We start from the raw sequence: 23,031 nt of genomic DNA on the forward strand, positions 1-23,031 counted from the left end.
AACTGGTTACCGGAGGCCCCGGGGGAGCGGAGGAAGGTATGTACATCTTTATTTTTTTTACTGCCGGCAGTATGGGCGACAATTTTTATATTCTGGAGTTCTCCTTTAAGCCATGTATCCCAATGGTATCTCATCCTGTATCCAGGTTAGGGGCACCAGCAGGGTGCTACAGCCTCCATGTATCCCAACTGTATCTCATCTTTTAACCAGACTAGATGTGTCCAATCTTCATGTATCTCATCTTGTATCCAGGTTAGAGGCACCAGCAGGGTACTAGAGCCTCCATGTATCCCAACCGTATCTCATCTTGTATCCAGGTTAGAGGCACCAGCAGGGTACTAGAGCCTCCATGTATCCCAACCGTATCTCATCTTGTATCCAGGTTAGAGGCACCAGCAGGGTAATAGAGCTTCCATGTATCCCAACTGTATCTAATCTTTTAACCAGACTAGAGGTGTCCAATCTTCATGTATCCCAACTGTATCTCATCTTGTATCCAGACTAGAGGGATCAGCAGGGTACTACAGTATGTATCCCATGTATCCCAACCGTATCTCATCTTGTATCCAGGTTAGAGGCACCAGCAGGGTAATAGAGCTTCCATGTATCCCAACTGTATCTAATCTTTTAACCAGACTAGAGGTGTCCAATCTTCATGTATCCCAACTGTATCTCATCTTGTATCCAGACTAGAGGGATCAGCAGGGACTACAGTATGTATCCCATGTGTCACAACTGTATCTCATCTTGTATCCAGGCTAGAGGCACCAGCAGGGTACTACAGTATGTATCACATGTATCCCAACCGTATCTCATCTTTTAACCAGACTAGATGTGTCCAATCTTTATGTATCCCAACCGTATCTCATCTTGTATCCAGGTTAGAGGTACCAGCAGGGTAATAGAGACTCCATGTATCCCAAGTGTATCTCATCTTGTATTCAGGTTAGAGGCACCAGCAGGGTAATAGACACTCCATGTATCCCAAGTGTATCTCATCTTGTATCCAGGTTAGAGGCACCAGCAGGGTAATAGAGACTCCATGTATCCCAAGTGTATCTCATCTTGTATCCAGGTTAGAAGCACCAGCAGGGTCATAGAGACTCCATGTATCCCAAGTGTATCTCATCTTGTATCCAGGTTAGAGGTACCAGCAGGGTAATAGAGACTCCATGTATCCCAAGTGTATCTCATCTTGTATTCAGGTTAGAGGCACCAGCAGGGTAATAGAGAATCCATGTATCCCAAGTGTATCTCATCTTGTATCCAGGTTAGAGGCACCAGCAGGGTAATAGAGACTCCTTTTTATTAGACAGTTTTACCCTTTGGCTTTAATAAGTCTTGATTAGATATCATAGGCCAAAGACTGTCCGGAAATGCTGGGAGCTGTAGTTTTGCAACAGCTGGAGACACCCTGGTTTTGAAGCTACAGCAGATCCACATAAAGAAACATGCTGGGAGTTGTAGTTTTGCAATAGAGAGCCACAAATTAGGGACCAGACTTATATCTATGTATATGCTGGCTGTCAGAGTATAATAGGAGTTGTAGTTTTATAATAGGAGTCGTAGCCACAGGTTTGGGGTACACCTCTATATTAGAAGTATGAAGGGCATGCTGGGAGTTGTAGTTTTTCAACATAGACCCACAGATTAGTGAATACTGATCTATACTATAAGTACAATGGTAGTTGAAGTTTTGCAACAGTAAGAGAGTCACATGTTGGGAAACACATGGGGCATGCTGGGAGTTGTAGTTTTGCAACAGCTGGAGGCACCGTGGTTGGGAAACACTGAGTTAGAGAGCACATAGTAAAATAGGGATTTTTATTAAATTGGGAGTTGAAGTTTTGCAACACCCTTATATGAGATCTAGGTATGATGGGCATGCTGGGAGTTGTAGTTTTTAGACACAGGTTGGAGAACACCCTTATATGAGATCTAGGTATGATGGGCATGCTGGGAGTTGTAGTTTTAGACACAGGTTGGAGAACACCCTTATATGATATCTAGGTATGATGGGCATGCTGGGAGTTGTAGTTTTTAGACACAGGTTGGAGAACACCCTTATATGAGATCTAGGTATGATGGGCATGCTGGGAGTTGTAGTTTTAGACACAGGTTGGAGAACACCCTTATATGATATCTAGGTATGATGGGCATGCTGGGAGTTGTAGTTTTAGACACAGGTTGGAGAACACCCTTATATTATATCGAAGTATGATGGGCATGCTGGGAGTTGTAGTTTTAGACACAGGTTGGAGAACACCCCTATATTATATCGAAGTATGATGGGCATGCTGGGAGTTGTAGTTTTAGACACAGGTTGGAGAACACCCTTATATTATATCTGGGTATGATGGGCATGCTGGGAGTTGTAGTTTTAGACACAGGTTGGAGAACACCCTTATATTATATCTGGGTATGATGGGCATGCTGGGAGTTGTAGTTTTTAGACACAGGTTGGAGAACATTACTGCAGTGAAGGAGAAGACACAGAGAGACGGGCAGAGAACAGCGGCTGTGGCTCCCTAGATCAGTGCTTCCCAACCAGGGTGCCTCCAGCCTTTGGCTGTCCGGGCATGCTGGGAGTTGTAGTTTTGCAAAAGCTGGAGGAACCCTGGTTGGGAAGCACTGCCCTAGATGTTGAAGAAAACTACAACTCCCATCATGCCCCGCTGCAGGACATGGCACATTAGGAGGGCTGGAAGGTGGCAGCGGCAGACCAGGGAGCGGACACGGGCGGGATGAGCGAGGAGGGCGACGCATGGCGGAGCCGGGGACACTGCCCAGAACACTACTCACCATGACCATGATGGGCGGAGTCACTGCTCACTAGGACCCCGCTACTGCACAGTGATTGGAGGAATGTGACACAGGCGTCCTAACCGCTGCCTATCCGCACAGACTGCCGTGTATAGGTGTCCGCAGCACTGCCTGCCTAGACCATCGCTCCAGACAGCGCTAATCACCAACGATCCACGCAGGCAGTGCCGAGGACAGCTATCCGCACCACAGGCCAAGCTGTCATCAGATCAGCTGCTCTGTCCGCGGATTGTCAGAGCATTATAGCTGTCCAGAGTAATGCCTGTGTGTTCATAGGCAGCGGTTACCTTCATTGCCTCCAACGGGTCAGGGAATGATGGTGGTTATAGTTAAACAGGTTTGTATCAGAATAAGTTTATACCAGACTTTATTTTTTTTTTTTAAACCTTTTTTTTTTTTAATTCCCCAACATCATTAATGATTTTATGCATGCATTATTGCCCACCTCCCCTTTTTTGCCAACAAAAATGCACGTGCATATTTTCATTGGGAAGAAAAGAAAAAAAAAAAATATATATATATATATTTATATTAAAAAAAAAGGCGAAAATACATGCATAAAATAATATATATATATGGAAAATTTTATGTGGCCTAAAAAACGTATTCCCTATCAGCAGAATGTGGGATATGTTTAAGATCGCGGAGGTCCGACTGCTGGGACCACCCGCAATCTCCTGTATGGGGCCCACGGCTTGCTGTCGGAATGCAGCGTCATGACCCCTCGCAAAGTGTCCCCCTCCATATATTATCATTATGGGAGAGCCGAACCGGACAGCTTTCCAATAAAGATATATGGAAAGGGCCTGGTGGCCCCTGTTTCGGGAGGGGATCATGACTCTGCATTCCCAAGGAGAGCCAGGGCCCCGTACAGGACTTCACGAGGGGGGATCCAACTTCTGCAGATCGGGGACAAACTTCCAGTATTTTTAAGTATGAGACTTCTCCTTTAAGTCCACCCCCCATGTCTTTGACCACACCCCCATAGTGTTTAGGGTAGAGAGAGTCTTTCCCCTCCAGGTGTTTCAAAACTACAACTCCCAGCATGCCCGGACAGCCAAAAGTTTAATAGTAAAAATGGGCAAAAATGTATACATTTATTTGTAATTTTTTTTTAAATCTTTTCTAGGGGGGGAAGGGCATCATGCAGGAGAACAAAAAATAAATAAAAAAAGGGGGGGGGCAGGTTTTTTTCTTTGTGCATGTGTCTGTTCATCCTGATAGGGATGCAGGACCCAGCCTGATTATAGTAATCGATGTTGCTTTCCATTTGGATCTCTAGACCTGGAGTTGCATCCATATTGCACACCTGTAAAGGTCGTCTACTGCTACTGTAATGGCCCAGCAGACATTAGAGCAGGGGTCTCAAACTGTGTCCCTCCAGATGTTGCAAAACTTCAACTCCCAGCATGCCTGGACATGCCCAGACAGCCATTTGCTGCAGCCAACGGCTGCCGGGAATGCTGGGAGATGAAGTTTTGCAACATCTGGAGGGCCACCAGTTTGAGACCCCGGCATTAGAAGCTGCAGACTACTGCATTTTCATAGCAGCCCCATAATCTACAGTATAAAGTAATGACATCTCAACCATCTTTCCATTCACTGTCTATAAGACTAATGAACATAGCAGCGATGTTTGTCCTACAGACAGTAATAGAAAGGTGGCTGAGATTTCAAGCTGTCGCTCCATTCACTTGGGGGACAAATAGCCTTTGATCCTGGGGTTGATAGTTCCCCAATGGTTGGACCCCCTCCTCCCTCCCAAACACACCTATAAGCTAGCTCACAGGACTGGGTGTAACCCAGTGGTGTTAAACTTGCTTATACCAAGGGCCACTTAGCAAGAGAATAAAAAGGTATAAGATGTCTAGTATCAGAGCACCCCTTTAAGATTGCGGATAGAATGTCTGACTGTAGAGATACGTCCACGTGTCCCCTTTTTGGGTGGTAAAATTGCCATGCTGATTGATGCACCAAGTTATCCTTTATTCCAGCATTTCTTTACCAGTGTGCCTCCAGCTGTTGCAAAACTACAACTCCCAGAATGCCCGGACAGCCTTTGGCTGTCCGGGCATTCTGAGAGTTGTAGTTTAGCAACAGCTGGAGGGATATAGGTTGGGAAACACTGCTCTTTCCCCAGGATAGACAATGACTAGCTGATCTTGGCGGAGGCAGCGCACAAAGAAGGCATCAGCACGCCGTTTTATGGACTGCGAGGTCTAGCTAGGACTTTGAAAGCCACAAACAAAATGGCGTGGTAGGCTGTGTGTAACCTCTTTAAGGGGGGGGGGGGGGGGGTCATCTACGAAAATAAAATACACATTTTATCGATAACTATGATAAGAAAACATTGGTAAAGGCTGCAACTAGAGATGAGCGAACTTACAGTAAATTCGATTCGTCACGAACTTCTCGGCTCGGCAGTTGATGACTTTTCCTGCATAAATGAGTTCAGCTTTCAGGTGCTCCGATGGGCTGGAAAAGGTGTATACAGTCCTAGGAGACTCTTTCCTAGGACTGTATCCACCTTTTCCAGCCCACCGGAGCACCTGAAAGCTGAACTAATTTACGCAGGATAAGTCATCAACTGCCGAGCCGAGAAGTTCGTGACGAATCGAATTTACTGTAAGTTCGCTCATCTCTAGCTGCAACCACCAACTACCACAGATCCCCAGAATAAAGGGCTCTGAGAAGATAAAAACTTAGGCGCTGCCCACTGATTATTGACAATGGCCCTTTAAGTGGCCCTCCGCAGTTCTTCATCACTTCCTTTATTTGAGATAAGCGGAGCCTATTTACAAATATGTAGAAATTCCTCATGGCAGACAATCAGGTCATTGCTTTTACTTTCCAGCTACAGCCAATAACATTTTCGCAAGTGAATTACACAAAAAAGAAATTCTTAATATTAAAAACAGATTTGTCTTACTGAATCAAAAAGCTTAAATATGTTACATGTTACATTTTCACATGAAGTTCTTTAAAAAAAACTGATGGACGCAATCAAGAAGCCGCCAATCTGCAGCCAGTCCTACAGTGCAGTGATACAAAGTAACGAAACTCCTGCAGCGCAGACGCCAAACTTGTCATTAAGGCCGAGGGTGTAGGAAGACGTTCGGTCCTGAGTGAATACTTCAATCCTTGTACTTGCCGAAATGTTCCCGAGAAATGATGAGTCTCTGGATCTGGGCTGTACCTTCATAGATCTGCAATAGACAAGAAAGAGACGTCACAGGTCACTATATGGCATGCTGATGAAGAACAAGGTTAAAAGGGCAACTCCAGTACTAGACGCCTTATCTCCTATCCACAGGATAACTGTTCAGAACGCAGAGATGCCGGTCCGGAGATCGCGGGGGTCCCAGCAATCGGAACCCCAGGGATCATACAGCTTATCCCCTTTCCAGTAGATAAGGTATAAGATGTCTAGTATCGGAGTACCCCTTTAAGCTTGTGGATAGAAGCTTTTTTGGGTGGTACAATTGCCATTGATGCACTAAGTTATCCTTTATCTCAGCATTTCTTAACCAGTGCGCCTCCAGCTGTTGCAAAACTACAACTCCCAGCATGCCGCCTTCGGCTGTCCGGGCATTCTGTGAGTTATAGTTTTGCAACAGCTGGAGGGACATAGGTTGGGAAACACTGCTCTGTCCCCAGGATAGGCAATGACTAGCTGATCATGACGGTCCAACCACTGGGACCCTGACCTATGACAAGAACAGGGATCCTTTGTCCCCAAACAAATGAAGCAACAGCAATCTCATCCACCATTCCATTTATTCTCTGCGATACAATTCTGCTGTTCAGAGGTCATAGTTAAAGGGGTTATCCAGGAAAAAAAAAAAAGATATATATCTCTATCTATCTATCTCTATCAACTGGCTCCAGAAAGTTAAACAGATTTGTAAATTACTTCTATTAAAAAATCTTCATCCTTTCAGTACTTATGAGCTTCTGAAGTTGAGGTTGTTCTTTTCTGTCTAAGTGCTCTCTGATGACACCTGTCTCGGGAACCGCCCAGTTTAGAAGCAAATCCCCATAGCAAACCTCTTCTACTCTGTGCAGTTCCGGAGACAAGCAGCGATGTCAGCAGAGAGTACTGACAGATAGAAAACAACAACTCAACTTCAGCAGCTGATAATTATTGAAAGTATTAAGATTTTTTTTAATAGAAGTAATTTACAAATCTGTTTAACTTTCTGGAGCCAGTTGATATATATAAAAAAAAGTTTTTCCAGGAATACCCCTTTAATGAAGCAAAGGCCGAGCATGATCTTGTAAACCGTGGGGGGTCAGAGCAGTCGGAACCCCATTGATCAGCTAGTTATCCCTATCCTGTGGAACAAAATTTACAAATAGGGTTCGGCTTCCATCCGACTGTCAATCGAACTGGGACAGAAACGGGAGGTGTTCCAGCCCTCAGCCTTTTGCTGTCCGGCACCCAGATTGAGTAACACTGCATTAATGTATGTAGTAGGGGAAAAAAATAAATAAAAAAAGATAATGCAGATTTCTGGATGCAAAGTTTCCGGCACAGAATTCCTCTCACCTGGTAGATTTTTGCATCCCTCATGAGCTTCTCCACAGGATAATCACTGTTAAATCCGTTTCCTCCAAATATCTGAACAGCGTCTGAAGCCACCTGATTGGCGATATCTCCGGCGTATGCCTTGGCAATGGAGGCGTAGTAGGTGTTCCTTCTGCCCGAGTCCACCTCCCAGGCTGCCCTTTGATACGCCAAGCGGGACAGCTCCACTTTCATCGCCATCTCGGCCAATAAGAAGGACACTGCTTGATGCTAGAGAAATGGGAAAGTGATATTTATGTAGAAGTCTATAAAACAGATGATCAAGAAAGTCACCCCCCATCCTGTGCTGGAGATGGCGCTATTGCTCCTCCATAGGATTCACTTACAGAGGGCGTAAAGGGGTTGTTGTCTGGGCAGAAAGCCATCTTTAAATCAAAATACAAAAATGGTGGATGTGCGGCTGTGTTTCTCTTTTTGTGTTGCACATTTGTAGTCTCTCCCTTCTTCCATAGCCAGCACTCCACTCCACCCATTTGGCCCAGGCGTTTTTTTAATTAGCAGGAAACTGCATAAGGGTTTCCTCCTACCATTCTCCAGCCCTCTGGCAGTGAGCACATGGTAGGTTTCATGCTGGTGTGGTTCTCTGTGGCGGCCATTGTCTCTGTGATGCTTTGTCTGTGGGGTGGAGTGGCCCAGAGCCGGGTGCTTGGTCGGGCAGTAGTGGGGCTGCTTGGCCACTGGGTCACTCCCCCCGTCGGACATGGTGTCTCGGAGGCAGTGGTCGCCGCCCGGCGTTATGCCAGTGTTAGGTTAGGGACCCACTCTGACTAGGTGGCCTTGACGTGGCAAGTGGGCTTGTACTTTTTGATCAAAATGTATAACAACCTGCTAGTTTTTTTTATATTATGCTGAGAAGCAAACAGATCAAAATACAAATGGTGGATGTGCGGCTGTGTTTCTTTATTTTTGTTGCGTTATTTTTTAGTTGCTGGGGCTGCAGAGAACATATATACTTATCCGGCCTGCTCCCCTGCTGCTGGTGGTTTACCAGTCCCCACCGAGGTCCCTCTCAGTTCTGTTCATGTTTTGCACAGACTGGAAATGCTCAGAGGCTAGTCAGATGCCTAGAACATCAGTGGAGCTAGTAAGGAGAGAAAAAAAAAAAAAAAAAAAACACCAGCAGCAGGAGAGTGGGCCAGGTAAGAATACCAGCTTGGTATATACCCTGCAACCACAGCAACATAAAAAAAAAAAAAAAAAAAAAACCTTAAGGACCAAGCATTTTTCTGTTTTTGCACTTTTGTTTTTCCTCCTTACCTTTTAAAAATCATAACCCTTTTAATTTTGCACCTAAAAATCCATATGATGGCTTATTTTTTGCGCCACCAATTCTACTTTGTAATGACATCAGTAATTTTACCCAAAAATCTACGGTGAAACGGGAAAAAAAAAAAATTATTATCATTGTGCAACAACATTAAAGAAAACACCATTTTGTAATAAATGAAACTTTATCTTTATTCTGTAGGTCCATACGGTTAAAATGATCCCCTACTTATATAGGTTTGATTTTGTCGCACTTCTGGAAAAAATCATAACTACATGCAGGAAAATGTATACGTTTAAAATTGTCATCTTCTGACCCCTATAACTTTTTTTTTCCACGTATGGGGCGGTATGAGGGCTCATTATTTGCGCCGTGATCTGAAGTTTTAAATCGGTACCATTTTTGTTTTAATCTGACTTATTCCATCACTTTTTATTCCTTTTTTTTTCTTGTATAAAAAGTGACCAAAAATACGGTATTTTGGACTTTTTTTTGCGGATACGCCATTGACCGTGCGATTTAATTAACAATATATTTTTATAGTTCGGACATTTACACGCGGCGATACCACATAGGTTTATTTTTATTATGTTTATATATTTTTTATATGGAATTTGGGAAAAGGGGGGGTGATTTAAACTTAATAAGGAAGGGGTTAATGTGTGTGTTTTTAAACTTAAAAAAATAAATAAAATAACATACATACACACATATATATATTATATACATTTTTTATTTTTATACACTTTTAGTCCCCTTCGGTGACTTTTAGAAGGAATCATTTGATTCCTCATATGGATCAATATGGTTCCATTGAACCATATTGATCAGTGTGCTCTGCACTCGATTGATAAAGCCTGGCCCTGCCAGGCTTCATCGTTTTGAGCACCAGAGCCGACATAGGAGGAGAGGTAAGCCCTCAGGCTACCTCAGTGGATGGCCCCCCCGCAATTGCGCTGCGCCACTGTCAGCGGCGATCTATAGGGTTAATAGCTGGCCGCGGCGATCGCCGCATGTCGGCTATTAACGCCGGCCCTCAGCTACAAGAATCAGCTGGGGGCTGGCCGGTATGACGCGGGCTCGAGTCGGGAGCCCGCGCCATACCACCTTAACAGCCATTGGACAAGTATACACGTCCATGGTCGTTAAGGGGTTAAGAACACAGAGAAGACAACAAAAACAGGTCTGCCAGCGAAACAACTGTCCACAGGGTGTGTGTGTGGTACCTCATCTTAACCACATTCACTTTAAAATGCGTACTGCAGGGGGAAAAAAATGCTTTTAAATCAAATCAACTGGTGGCAGAAAGTTAAAACAGATTTGTAAATTACTTCTATATAAAAATCTTAATCCTTCCAGTACTTACCAGCTGCTGTATGCTCCAGAGGAAGTTGTTTAGTTCTTTCCAGTCTGACCACAGTGCTCTCTGCTGACACCTCTGTTCATGTCAGGAACTGTCCATAGCAAGAGAGGTTTGCTATGGGGATTTGTTCCTGCTCTGGACAGTTCCTGACATGGACAGAGGTGGCAGCAGAGAGCACTGTGGTCAAACTGGAAAAAACTACACATTTTCCTCTGGAGCATACAGCAGCTGACAAGTACTGGAAGGATTAAAGGGGTACTCCGGTGGAAAGCTTTTTTTAAATTAACTGGTGTCAAAAAGTTATACAGATTTGTAAATTACTTCTATTAAAAAAATCTTAATCCTTCCAGTACTTACTAGCTGCTGAATACTACAGAGAAAATTATTTTCTTTTTGGATTTCTTTTCTGTCTGACCACAATGCTCTCTGCTGACCTCTCTGTCCACATTAGGAACTATCCAGAGCAGGAAAAAATCCCCATAGCAAACATATGCTGCTCTGGACAGAGGTGTCAGACAAACGAAATTCAAAAAGAAAACAATTTCCTCTGTAGTATTCAGTAGCTAATAAGTACTGGAAGGATTACGATTTTATAATAGAAGTAATTTACAAATCTGTATAACTTTCTGGCACCAGTTAATTTGAAAACATTTTTTTCCCCTCCCTTTAATAAAGTGAGCTGCAATACCACAGCTGTGGCGCTGATTAACCCCTTAAGGACGCAGGACGTAAATGTACGTCCTGGTGAGGTGGTACTTAACGCACCAGGACGTACATTTACGTCCTAAGCATAACCGCGGGCATCGGAGCGATGCCCGTGTCATGCGCGGCTGATCCCGGCTGCTGATCGCAGCCAGGGACCCGCCGGCAATGGCCGACGCCCGCAATCTCGCGGGCGTCCGCCATTAACCCCTCAGGTGCCGGGATCAATACAGATCCCAGCATTTGCGGCAGTTCGCCATTTAAATGAACGATCGGATCGCCCGCAGCGCTGCTGCGGGGATCCGATCATTCATAACGCCGCACGGAGGTCCCCTCTCCTTCCTCCGTGCGGCTCCCGGCGTCTCCTGCTCTGGTCTGTGATCGAGCAGACCAGAGCAGGAGATGACCGATAATACTGATCTGTTCTATGTCCTATACATAGAACAGATCAGTATTAGCAATCATGGTATTGCTATGAATAGTCCCCTATGGGGACTATTCAAGTGTAAAAAAAAAAAGTAAAAAAAAAGTGAAAAATCCCCTCCCCCAATAAAAAAGTAAAACGTCCGTTTTTTCCTATTTTACCACCAAAAAGCGTAAAAAACATTTTTTATAGACATATTTGGTATCGCCACGTGCGTAAATGTTCGAACTATTAAAATAAAATGTTAATGATCCCGTACGGTGAACGGCGTGAACGAAAAAAAAATTAAAAAAGTCCAAAATTCCTACTTTTTTAATACATTTTATTAAAAAAAAAATTATAAAAAATGTATTAAAAGTTTTTTATATGCAAATGTGGTATCAAAAAAAAAGTACAGATCATGGCGCAAAAAATGAGCCCCCATACCGCCACTTATACGGAAAAATAAAAAAGTTATAGGTCATCAAAATAAAGGGATTATAAACGTACTAATTTGGTTAAAAAGTTTGTGATTTTTTTTAAGCGCAACAATAATATAAAAGTATATAATAATGGGTATCATTTTAATCGTATTGACCCTCAGAATAAAGAACACATGTCATTTTTACCATAAATTGTACGGCGTGAAAACAAAACCTTCCAAAATTAGCAAAATTGCGTTTTTCGTTTTAATTTCCCCACAAAAATAGTGTTTTTTGGTTGCGCCATACATTTTATGATATAATGAGTGATGTCATTACAAAGGACAACTGGTCGCGCAAAAAACAATCCCTCATACTAGTCTGTGGATGAAAATATAAAAGAGTTATGATTTTTAGAAGGCGAGGAGGAAAAAATGAAAACGTAAAAATTAAATTGTCTGAGTCCTTAAGGCCAAAATGGGCTGAGTCCTTAAGGGGTTAAAAGGAAAGAAGCAGCCATGTTTTTCTAATACTAAACAACCTGCAAAAAGTAAATACTAGTACAATGCATTTTACCTCTCTTACTTGCTAGCTTTCTGATGCATTTTCTCAGGGCAGCGTTTCCCAACCAGGGTGCCTCTAACTGTTGCAAAACTACAACTCCCAGCATGCCCAGACAGCCAAAGGCTGTCTGGGCATGTTGGAAGTTGTAGTTTTGCAACAGCTGGAGGCACCCTGGTTAGGAAACACTGTCCTAGGGTGTCTATATAAGATACAGTCATGGCTGTCAATGTTGGCACCCCTGAAATTGTTCTAGAAAATGAAGTATTTCTCACAGAAAAGGATTGCAGTAACACATGTTTTGTTATACACATGTTTATTCCCTTTGTGTGTAATGGAACTAAACCAAAAAAGGAGGAAAAAAAAAGTAAATTGGACATAATGTCACCAAACTCCAAAAATGGGCTGGACAAAATGATTGGCGCCCTTATTAATATTTGGTTGCCCACCCTTTGGGAAAAATAACAATCCTTTTCTGTGAGAAATACTTCATTTTCTAGAAACATTTCAGGGGTGCCAACAATTACGGCCATGACTGTATCTATCCACAGCCACACTGACCACTACGGCTGCACATCAATGGATTAGCAGCAATGCTTGGAACACCAACCCCCTTCTGACCTGAAGCTACAGGTCACTTATATAGTCTCAAAGCTGTATCACATGTATCCAAGCTCTGCACAGAGACCCCTACACAACGTTCGTGACCATGCCGAGGCCTATACACATTCATTTACCTCAGCCAGGACTTTTCCGAAGGTTTTCCTCTCCAGAGAATACTTTGTGGCTTCATCCAGCGCCCTCTGAGCTAATCCCACAGCTCCGGCTGCCACCTATAACAAACCATAGTTTAGCCAAAGTTCACAGTCCAGACAATATCGAAATCTCGGCTACTTAACGGTCACTTACCGGTGGCCGGGTCTTATCAAACGCCCCCATGGCAATTTTAAAACCGGCTCCTTCTCCAATTAGGACGTTTTCAGCAGGAACACGGACGTCTTCAAACACGATCCCCCTGGTGTCCGAGCACCGCTGACCCATGTTCATCTCCTAGAAACAGACAGATGCCTCAGAGAGCCAGCAAGTCGCAACATCTTGTAACAGCGGAGGAGCGTATAGACTTATTAAATGGGGTACTCAGGTGATATTTTTATTTATTTTTTTATATATTTTTTTTATTTAAATCAACTGGTACCAGAACGTTAAACAGATTTGTAAATTACTTTTATTTAAAAATCTTAAACCTTCAAGCACTTATCAGCTGCTGTATACTACAGAGGAAGTTCTTTTCTTTTTAAAGTTCTTTACTGTCTGACCACAGTGCTCTCTGCTGACACCTCTGTTTGTCTCAGGAACTGTCCAGAGCAGGAGAGGTTTGCTATGAGGATTTGCTCCTGCTCTGGACAGTTCCAGAGACAGAAAGAGGTGTCAGCAGAGAGCACTGTGGTCAGACAGAAAAGACATTTAAAAAGAAAAGAACTTCCTCTGTAGTATACAGCAGCTGATAAGTACTTATAGGTTAATGATTTCTAAATAGAAGTAGTTCACAAATCTGTTTAACGTTCTGGTACCAGTTGATTTTAAATAATTAAATATACGTTTTTCACCGGAGTACCCCTTTAACATTCGATAGCTGTTAGACCATGTTCACATAATGTAATAAAAAAATTAAAAATAATAATAAATAAAAATTTAGCTAGGAAATTCCGTTTAGGCTGCTTTCACACTATAAAATGTATCCATTTTAAAGATCCGTTCAATGTTCCGTTATAAAAACCCTGAAAATCGGCCGTTACAAAATCCCATTATAGTCTATGGGATTTTAACATTCTGCGTTTTAACCCGTCATAGAGGTTATTAATAACGGACGTTATTTTGTGACGGAAGATAGTAACGGGAGAAATAGCGCATGCACTACTTCTTCCATTCATTCTCACGTCACAAAATAACATCTATAACGGGTTAAAACGGATAATGTTAAAATCCCATAGACTATAACGGGATTTTCTAAAGGCCGTATGGGATTTTGTAACGCCCGATTTTCAGGGTTTTTATAACGGAACATTGAACGGATCTTTACAACGGATAAATTTCATAGTGTGAAAGCGGCCTTATAATGGGATTCTGCTGCACCATGCACATGGCGGAATTTCCACTGCAGAAATTCCGATGCTGCGCTCCACTCAAAGAATTGACATTCCTCAATTCTTTTGCCCAAATCTACTCGGAAATGCATTGCCAGCTATGGAGAAGGCACATATTTGAGTGGTCCTAGCGCTGGCAGGACATTGTTTTTGCGGAATGTCCGTCCGTGTGAACATGGCCTTAGGGTATAAAGGTAAACTTTACCTTTCCTAGAGCTGATGGGGCCAAACTTATAAAACCACTTTTTTTTTTTTTTCTTCTTTCTCCTTAGCCAAGTGTCAAGGAGGGGGAACCAAGCTGCTCAAGTGCCACTGCCTTCTTGACACTTGAAATAAAAAGGCAATTTTTTATAAGTTTGGGAACCCCCATCAGCGCTAGGAAATGTATATTTTGCTTTTATGTCTTATGTCTGCAGTTCTTAGCAGAAAACACATCTGACAGATTCCCTCTAAATGCAGTGTTACCCAACCAAGGTGCCTCCAGCTGTTGCAAAACTACAACTCCCAGCATGCCCGGACAGCCTTCGGCTGTCCGGGCATGCTGGGAGTTGTAGTTTTGCAACAGCTGGAGGCACCTTGGTTGGGAAACACTGCTCTAATGTAATGAGTTTACTATTATTAATGAAGTTCTCACCTTTCTCCCAATTTGTACTCCAGGACTATCTGCCTCTACAATAAACCCAGTAAAAGCTTTTCCAGTTGGAGCCTTAGGGTCGGGATTTGTGCGAGCCAATAGGAAGTACCTATATAAAGATATAGAAAAACAGGTCACGGATCTACCATTCTAGAACTATACACACACCAGTTAGTAAGTAGTTTCCAGTTTCTTGGATGTGCATCATATTGCTGTCCCCATGGAATTATAATATTATTATAACATAATAATACAAAAATAATAATCACCATTAGGCCTCATTCACACTTTCCCATTTAAAAAATAAATAAAAAAAAACACTAAATATGGATAAAACAATATGGGTAATTTTTCTCTATTTTTTTCTCGATTTGTTTCGTTTTGCATTTTGTTATATAGTGAGTTTCCATCTGAATTTTTTTCATTTTTTGCCCAAGTGACTGACTGATCCAGCGTCTCCAACCTGTTGCGAGCAGCTGATATTCCCATAGGAAGGTGCATGGGAAATGTAGTACAAGGTTGAATCCGCCACAACATGAGCCCCTCTATGATATCCTTATGAACAGAGGTGACCCCTTTGGGCTGCAGAGGACTCTATACCCTAAGGAAGCCGAGTCTCCAGCCTCATCCCATACATGGCACTTATTGGCTGGTGGCAGCACCTCCTCTGACTCTGGCTTGCACAATAGTAAATACCGTATATACTCAAGTATCAGCCGACCCAAATATAAGCAGAGGCCACTAATTTCACCCGAAAAACCTAGGAAAAGTTATTGACTCGACTATAAGCCTAGGGTGGGAAATACATCATCCCCGCATGTCATCATCCAGACCCCCGTCATTAACACACCCGTCATCATCACCCCGTTATAATGACAGGGTGATGATCATGATGAGGGCGATGATCCCCCTTCATCATCATTCCCACCCCCCCACATCTTCACCGCCTGTCAATCCCTTCGTCATCATCCAGACCCCCCTATTGTTTTCTACTCACTGGGCCGTCCATCTTCGGCCATCTATGCTGCAGGGACCGTCCGGTGGGGAGGGTTAGTCGTTCCAGGCTCTCCATCTTCACCGGGAGACCCTCTTCTCCGCTCCGGGCCGGCCACGGACTAGTGACGTTGTGATGACGACAACGCGCAGCGACATCCGTGAAATCCCTGCGCGGTGGCGTCAATGCAGCGTCACTAGTTCGGGGCCGGCCCGGAGCGGAGAAGAGGGCCTCCCGGTGAAGATGGACAGCCCGGAACAACTAACCCTCCCCACCGGACGGTCCCTGCAGCATAGATGGCCAAAGATGGACGGCACGGACCACCCCTCAACTAGTATTTTTTTTTTTTAGTTCACTCGAGTATAAGCCGAGTGGGGCGTTTTCAGCACAAAAAAATCATGCTGAAAAACTCGGCTTATACTCCAGTATATACGGTACATAAAAGGGGCATTGCGTACCAGTTGGCTTTGCCTCCGTTGGTGATCCACATCTTCTGTCCATTGATGATGTACTCGTTGCCCTTCTTCTCTGCTCTCGTCCTCAGACCGGCCACATCCGATCCAGCTCCGGGTTCAGTTACACAGTATGCCTAGATGGACACAGAGACAGACGATCAGCCATAAATAGATCATTACAAATACATTTAGTGTAAAACGTACTGAAAGTCCAATCAGCTAGTGCATAAATTCAGCAGAACCAATATATACAAGGTTTCCCTTACACACATGAGCGGCTCCTCGGTCATTCTTCCCAGGTACTTCTTCTGCTGGGCCTCATTGCCTGCAATGATCACCGGCATTTGCTGTGATGAAATAAAGATTTATCATTTTTAACATTAAACTGATTAGACTTAAGGTGCCCAAACACCTCCATACTCACTATTCTGCTGGTGGGGTCACTGTGTACATACATTACATTACTTATCCTGTACTGATCCCGAGTTATATCCTGTATTATACTCCAGAGCTGTATTCACTATTCTGCTGGTGCGGTCACTGTGTACATACATTACATTACTTATCCTGTACTGATCCTGAGTTATATCCTGTATTATACTCCAGAGCTGCACTCACTATTCTGCTGGTGAAGTCACTGTGTACATACATTACATTACTTATCCTGTACTGATCCTGAGTTATATCCTGTATTATACTCCAGAGCTGTACTCACTATTCTGCTGGTGAGGTCACTGTGTACATACATTACATTACTTATCCTGTACTGATCCTGAGTTATATCCTGTATTATACTCCAGAGCTGCACTCACTATTCTGCTGGCTACAAGTAGAAGCAGTTGACAAGCTTGTAGTCAGACGTCCGCTAACATCCTAGCGTATCTTGTATAATAAAGTTAGTTTTCTCTACAGCAGATTAGGGAAGTTGCCTTTAAATATTAGGCATTAATGTGAGATGAATAGAATATGTCTGGTTAGTGTTCCCTTGTATACTGTGTGGGCGATGGACCACACCAATTCAGAGATCACATACATTCCTACACTTACCCCCAGAGAATTGGCCTCTATTGCGGTCTGAATACCAGTACATCCATAGGCGATCTCCTCTGTGATCAGACACGTGTCAAAGATGCCGAGGTTCAGGCCTCCTGTAGAGAGCAAAATGGTGAGCTCTGCGCCAAACCCAAAGGGGCACGTAGAAGGCTGGGTCAATGTCTTAAAGGGGTATTCCATGCAAAAACATCTTATCCCCTATCCAAAGGATAGGGGATAAGAAGACTGATCGCGGGGGGCCCGCTGCTGCGACCCCCTGCGATCTCCCTGCAGCACTCGCATTCTATGCGGGGCTGCGTCTCCAGTTTCGGAAACCTCTGGGTTTCCGGGACTGGGGACGTGACCAGGGCTCAAGTCCTGCAGGAACTGAGTTCCTGCACTTTTTCCACAACAGGAACATAGTTCCCATTAGTAACAGTCCTGGAGGACCAGCCCTTGAGTGGAAGAGTTCCCACACTTTCCCCAGGACTTGACGGACGTCCCCAGTCCCGGAGGTTTCCGAAACTGGAGACGCAGCCCCCGCATAGAATGCGGGTGCTGCAAGGAGATCCCGGGGGTCTCAGCAGCGGGCCCCCCGCGATCAGACATCTTATCCCCTATCCTTTGGATAGGGGATAAGATGTTTTTGCCCGGAATACCCCTTTAACATTAGACATTTAAGTATAAATCTCCCCGCATCCTTACCGCAGTGTTCGGGGATATGTCCGTTCATCAGTCCCAGCTCCCATGCTCTTTTAATAAGTGGAACAGGATACTGGGAACATAAAGAGTTAAGTTACTGACTGTCCAATGGCAATGCAGCTTATAGGAGGCCATGACGGTCGCTCCTCTCACCTCCCCAGATTTGTCATATTGAGCGGCTACAGGGACGATCTCCTCTCTCGCAAATTTCCGAGCGGTGGCCTGAAACTCTTTCTGCTGCTCGCTGAGTTCTGTACAGAGAAAATCCGGTATGTGAGACGAGCGCAACCTTATGTAACGGACCTACAGTCAGCCATAACATCTGCCTAATACTGGGTAGGTCCTCCCTGTGCCACCAAAACAGACCTGACCATCAAGTGCTGGTACAAACCTGTAGTATCTACACCAGATCCCGTAAGGTGCAGACTCCATGGATCAGACTTGTTTCTCCACCAGATCCCACAGGGGATCGCTAGGATTAAAGGGGCACTCCGGTGGAAAACTTTTTTTTATATCAACTGGTGTCAGAAAGTTAAACTCCTCTGGAGCAATACAGCAGCTGATAAGTACTGGAAGGATTAAGATTTTAAAATAGAAGTAATTTACAAATCTGTATAACTTTCTGGCAACAGTACATTTAAATAAAAATGTTTTCCAGTGGAGTGCCCCTTTAATCTCCTGGCTGATCACTGTATACGATCGGTTGCAGTCATCATTATGATCCAGTGACTGGTAGAACCTGTTGAGCAGTGAGCAGCACCTCCATGTCTCCATCAGAAGATAATAACATGACATCTGACACTTACCAAAGTTGAAGCCCTGAGAGGAGGAGGAGGAGGACGCGGCGCTGGCAGCCTGAGGAGCGGTGGACTGGGCCCTCCAGCCAGTTTTAGCGATGTTCTGCAGAACCTGGGAGGAAAAGCAATGCACGAACATGAGACATGAAGTCCACGGCCACAGTCACATGGGGGAGGTCTTCTTCAGCACCACAGTTGGGACATTTCATCCCTGGCCTTAAAATTGACATTTTTGGACAGGCTAAGATACTGCTGAATAGCGCTGGCAGATCTGGGGGCCTGTTAGACCCCACAGCCGCCATACAAACCCATGTCAGGGTATCAATGGGGTAATAGAGGGTGCCCCCTGCCCTCTAACCAATCATCTAGATGCTGTGGGCAATAGTGACTGCAGACTAAGGGGTTAAATGGCTGTAATCAGAGTAACCACAGCACAGTTCCTCCAGCTCTATCTGTATACTGCTGCTATCTCTATGGGATCAGAATATCTACTATATATACACACTGATCCCATAGAGATAGCAGCAGTATACAGATGGAGCTGGAGGAGAGGTGTATAACTGCTATACATCTTGATCCCATAGAAATAGCAGCAGTATACAGATAGATCTGGAGGGGATGTGTATAACTACAATTTATACACCTCCCCTTCCACTCTATCTGTATACTGCTGCTATATCTATGGGATCAGTATACTTAGTAGTTATACAACTCCCCTCCAGCTCTCTCTGTATACTGCTACTACTATCTCTATGGGATCAAGATATATAGTAGTTATACACCTCTCCTCCAGCTCTATCTGTATACTGCTGCTATCTCTATGGGATCAGTATATCTACTATATATACACACTGATCCCATAGAGATAGCAGCAGTATACAGATGGAGCTGGAGGGGAGGTGTATAACTGCTATATATCTTGATCCCATAGAGATAGCAGCAGCTGTATACAGATAGATCTGGAGGGGAGGTGTATAACTACAATTTATACACCTCCCCTCCAGCTCTCTCTGTATACTGCTGCTATATCTATGGGATCAGTATACTTAGTAGTTATACAACTCCCCTCCAGCTCTATCTGTATACTGTTGCTGCTATCTCTATGGGATCAGTATATATAGTAGTTATACAACTCCCCTCGAGTTCTCTCTGTATACTGCTGCTATCTCTATGAGATCAGGATATATAAAATAGTTTCCTAGCATTTTTGACTTGTTTTTCAGTTTTTGCTGTGATTTCCCCAGAGTTGTGGGATTTGCATGTCATTCCGTACAGTGGCCGAGGACGTCTAATGCGCTCGCACATAAAATAAACAGGGCTCTGCTATAATGTGAGTTGTGTCACCTTGTAATGGGTGGAAGTGACCTGGATCTCCCGGAGAGCGGGTAGGTAGAGAGTGGGCGCACCTGATGACTTGTCAGGACATGGGCTCATGAATATGGATGCCGCCTACAAAATCTCTGCATACATAAGCGGCAGGTGCGTTTTACATTACTCAGGAGACTGCAGCTTAAAAGGAACCCGAAGAGCAAAAAAAGAAACATCTAAATGTGACATTCAAAACCAGCTCCACTCCAGAAAGAAGAGAACTGCCTCTCTGGTGCCACCTACTGGTACTCTGGGATAGAAAAACTTGTCCTCTATCCTTTCCCAAAGGAGTACTCCGCCCCTAGACGTGTTATGCTCTATCCACAGGATAGGGGATAACATGTCTGACCTTGGGGGGGGCCCGGCTCCTGGGACGGCGCCTGAGGCTTCCATGATCGTGCTGTCACGCCTCCTCCCATAGACATGAATGGAGGGGGCGTGGCAGCTGTGATCCCCAGTCATGTGACACAGAGCGGAGTACACTCCGTGCACAGGATGACTAGGGTGCCGCGACGAAGACTGCGGAGATCCCCAGCAGCTGGATCCCCGCGATCAGACATGCCATAACACGTCTAGCGGTGGAGTACCCCTTTAAAAGGGGCTAAAGTAGCTTGGAACTTAGTTAGGCACGTCCGGCAGAAGAAGCGCAGTTGGCGCCAAGTACCAGCAGGATTCACCACATCTGAAGCGGGGTCAGTACGTAATGCGTGCTGAATAGAGATGAGCGAACTTACAGTAAATTCGATTCGTCACGAACTTCTCGGCTCGGCAGTTGATGCCTTATCCTGCGTAAATTAATTCAGCTTTCCGGTGCTCCGGTGGGCTGGAAAAGGTGGATACAGTCCTAGGAGACTCTTTCCTAGGACTGTATCCACCTTTTCCAGCCCAACGGAGCACCTGAAGGCTGAACTAATTTACGCAGGATAAGTCATCAACTGCCGAGCTGAGAAGTTCGTGACGAATCGAATTTACTGTAAGTTCGCTCATCTCTAGTGCTGAATTTTTCCCACATTGGCCCATAGGGGGCGATGTTTATAATTATTAATAATAATAATAATTAATAAAATTATTATTATTAGCATTCACAAATTTTACTTTCAAAAACTATTTAAAAATAAATTAATTAATTGGGCGGGGCAATGCATTTTTTGGTTTCAGGCCTGAATTTCCTTTTGCGGTGCATCCCTAGGTAACAGACATGAGTAGTGAGGTATGTTATCCAGCAGGGGGCGGTAATGTGATCCGGACGCGGAGGAGAAGACTTTGTTGGCGCCTTGTGTAACCTTTGCTCTACAAACGTGATGCAATAGGATCTATTACATGTACATAAGTCCATAGGGCAGCGTCCCCTCGCCTGTGGGTCTCCAGCTGTTGCAAAACTACAACTCCCATCATGCCCTGACAGCCTTCGGCTGTCAGGGCATGATGGGAGTTGTAGTTTTGCAACAGCTGGAGAGTCACGGGATTAGTGGGATGCACCAAAGGCTGTGATTGCTGCATGCTGGGAGTTGTAGTTTCGCAACAGCTGGAGGCACACAGGTTGGGGGAAACAGCACGTATTATTGGGATGCACCAAAGGCTGTGATTGCATGCTGGGAGTTGTAGTTTTGCTGCAGGTGGAGACTGACAGGTTGGGTAACAGGACACATTGGTGGCATGCACCAAAGGCTGTCCGGGCATGCTGGGACTTGTAGTTTGGCAACAGCTGGAGGCACACTAGTTGGGAAACAGTAACAGCTGTCAGGCATGATGGGAGTTGTAGTTTTGCAACAGGTGGAGCGCCACATATTAGGGGGAACACTGTCAAAGAGCAGAGACCCCCCCCCCCCCCAGGACCTGGATCAACCATGAATTACCCCCTAATGCCCTCTGCCCCCCCCCCCCCTGGTGGTAGTCAGTGACTACTCCTCCCCCACCTTAACACCTTGTGGACAGCTAATCAGCTTATGTCACAGGACCTGCCACTAGGTCAGGGATAGACAAGGCGTTCCCATTCACTGACAGCCAGCAGAGATCTTGAAAACACAAATAGCACATCACTAAGCTTTCCATTACCGTCGCTCCTCTCAGAGGCATGCTGGGGTTTGTAGTCCCACAACCAATAAACTAATCCCTGTGTATAACCTACACCAGGGTGCCTCCAGCTGTTGCAAAACTACAACTCCAAGCGTGCCCTGGCAGGCGTAGTTTTGCAACAGCTGGAGGCACACTAATTGGGAAACATTGGGTTAGGTAATAAGATGCAAAGCGGTCATGGCTATAAACTAATCCATTTGTATAACCTACACCAGGGTGCCTCCAGCTTTTGCAAAACTACAACTCCCAGCAGTGTTGCAACAGCTGGAGGCACCCTTGCTTACATACACAATGGGGTATAGTAGTAGGTACCAGTTCCTTGCTGCAGAAACTGAATGACATTCTGAGACTTGTAGTTCTACACGGAAACCTTTAAAGGAGCGCAGGCGGAAGTTACCAGAAGTGACCGCCTATCCTCAGCACAGGGTCCCCACCACACACAGAGCCCCCGGGGGGGCACCAGTACCGGCCCCGCTTCCCTCTTACCCTGGTCACCCTGAGAGCGGACATGGCAGCAGACTGTAATCCAGCGACCACTAAAGGACGTTTGATGACACAAGGACCACGTGACGGCCTTCAGCGAAACGTACCCCTACCACGTGACCGTTCGGCACCCAATCCGGCCCAAGGGGGGCGTGGCGTTCGCCGGGCAGTCCAGGCGGAGGGTCTGCAGTGCGCATGCGTGCTGATTGAACACATA

The 23,031-nt window shown here is 44.8% G+C and overlaps 2 protein-coding genes and 1 long non-coding RNA gene across 5 annotated transcripts in view; 1 reads left to right on the top strand and 2 right to left on the bottom strand.

Moving 5' to 3' along the window:
* Positions 1-23,031, bottom strand: part of RABGGTB (Rab geranylgeranyltransferase subunit beta) — a 220,597-nt gene that overhangs the window by 19,692 nt on the left and 177,874 nt on the right. The window contains exon 1 of one of the 2 annotated variants that reach the window (XM_056532688.1): positions 2,803-2,826. The exons of the other annotated variant lie outside the window; for it this stretch is intronic. Within the exon in view, the coding sequence (XP_056388663.1) occupies positions 2,803-2,811 (9 nt within the window). The 5' untranslated portion in view covers positions 2,812-2,826. Of the gene's footprint in view, positions 1-2,802; positions 2,827-23,031 lie in introns of those variants that run through there. 2 annotated transcript variants of the gene reach the window in all.
* The window catches only part of LOC130283334 (uncharacterized), a 46,833-nt gene that overhangs the window by 19,396 nt on the left and 4,406 nt on the right, over positions 1-23,031 (top strand). The window lies entirely within an intron of this gene.
* ACADM (acyl-CoA dehydrogenase medium chain) lies at positions 5,808-22,960 on the bottom strand. Its single transcript, XM_056532686.1, has 12 exons — positions 22,818-22,960; positions 18,897-18,999; positions 18,244-18,341; positions 18,094-18,163; positions 17,404-17,504; positions 16,623-16,703; positions 16,360-16,490; positions 14,908-15,016; positions 13,039-13,179; positions 12,867-12,962; positions 7,373-7,621; positions 5,808-6,029 (listed from the first exon to the last, which is right to left on the bottom strand). Exons 1-12 carry the CDS (start codon positions 22,839-22,841, stop codon positions 5,958-5,960), a joined length of 1,275 nt encoding a protein of 424 aa, XP_056388661.1. The 5' UTR covers positions 22,842-22,960; the 3' UTR covers positions 5,808-5,957.

The sequence above is a fragment of the Hyla sarda genome, chromosome 7 (assembly GCF_029499605.1).
Source record: "Hyla sarda isolate aHylSar1 chromosome 7, aHylSar1.hap1, whole genome shotgun sequence".
Lineage (NCBI taxonomy): Eukaryota > Metazoa > Chordata > Amphibia > Anura > Hylidae > Hyla > Hyla sarda.

Excerpts from the sequence above, each read along its gene's own strand:
- ACADM (XM_056532686.1), bottom strand. The coding sequence starts at position 22,841 with ATGTCCGCTCTCAGGGTGACCAGG. Across the intron at positions 16,491-16,622 it reads CCGAGGAGCCGCTCATGTGT|GCATACTGTGTAACTGAACC; the intron begins GTAAGGGAAACC and ends GTGTCCATCTAG. Across the intron at positions 13,180-14,907 it reads GAGTACAAATTGGGAGAAAG|GAGATGAACATGGGTCAGCG; the intron begins GTGAGAACTTCA and ends GTCTGTTTCTAG.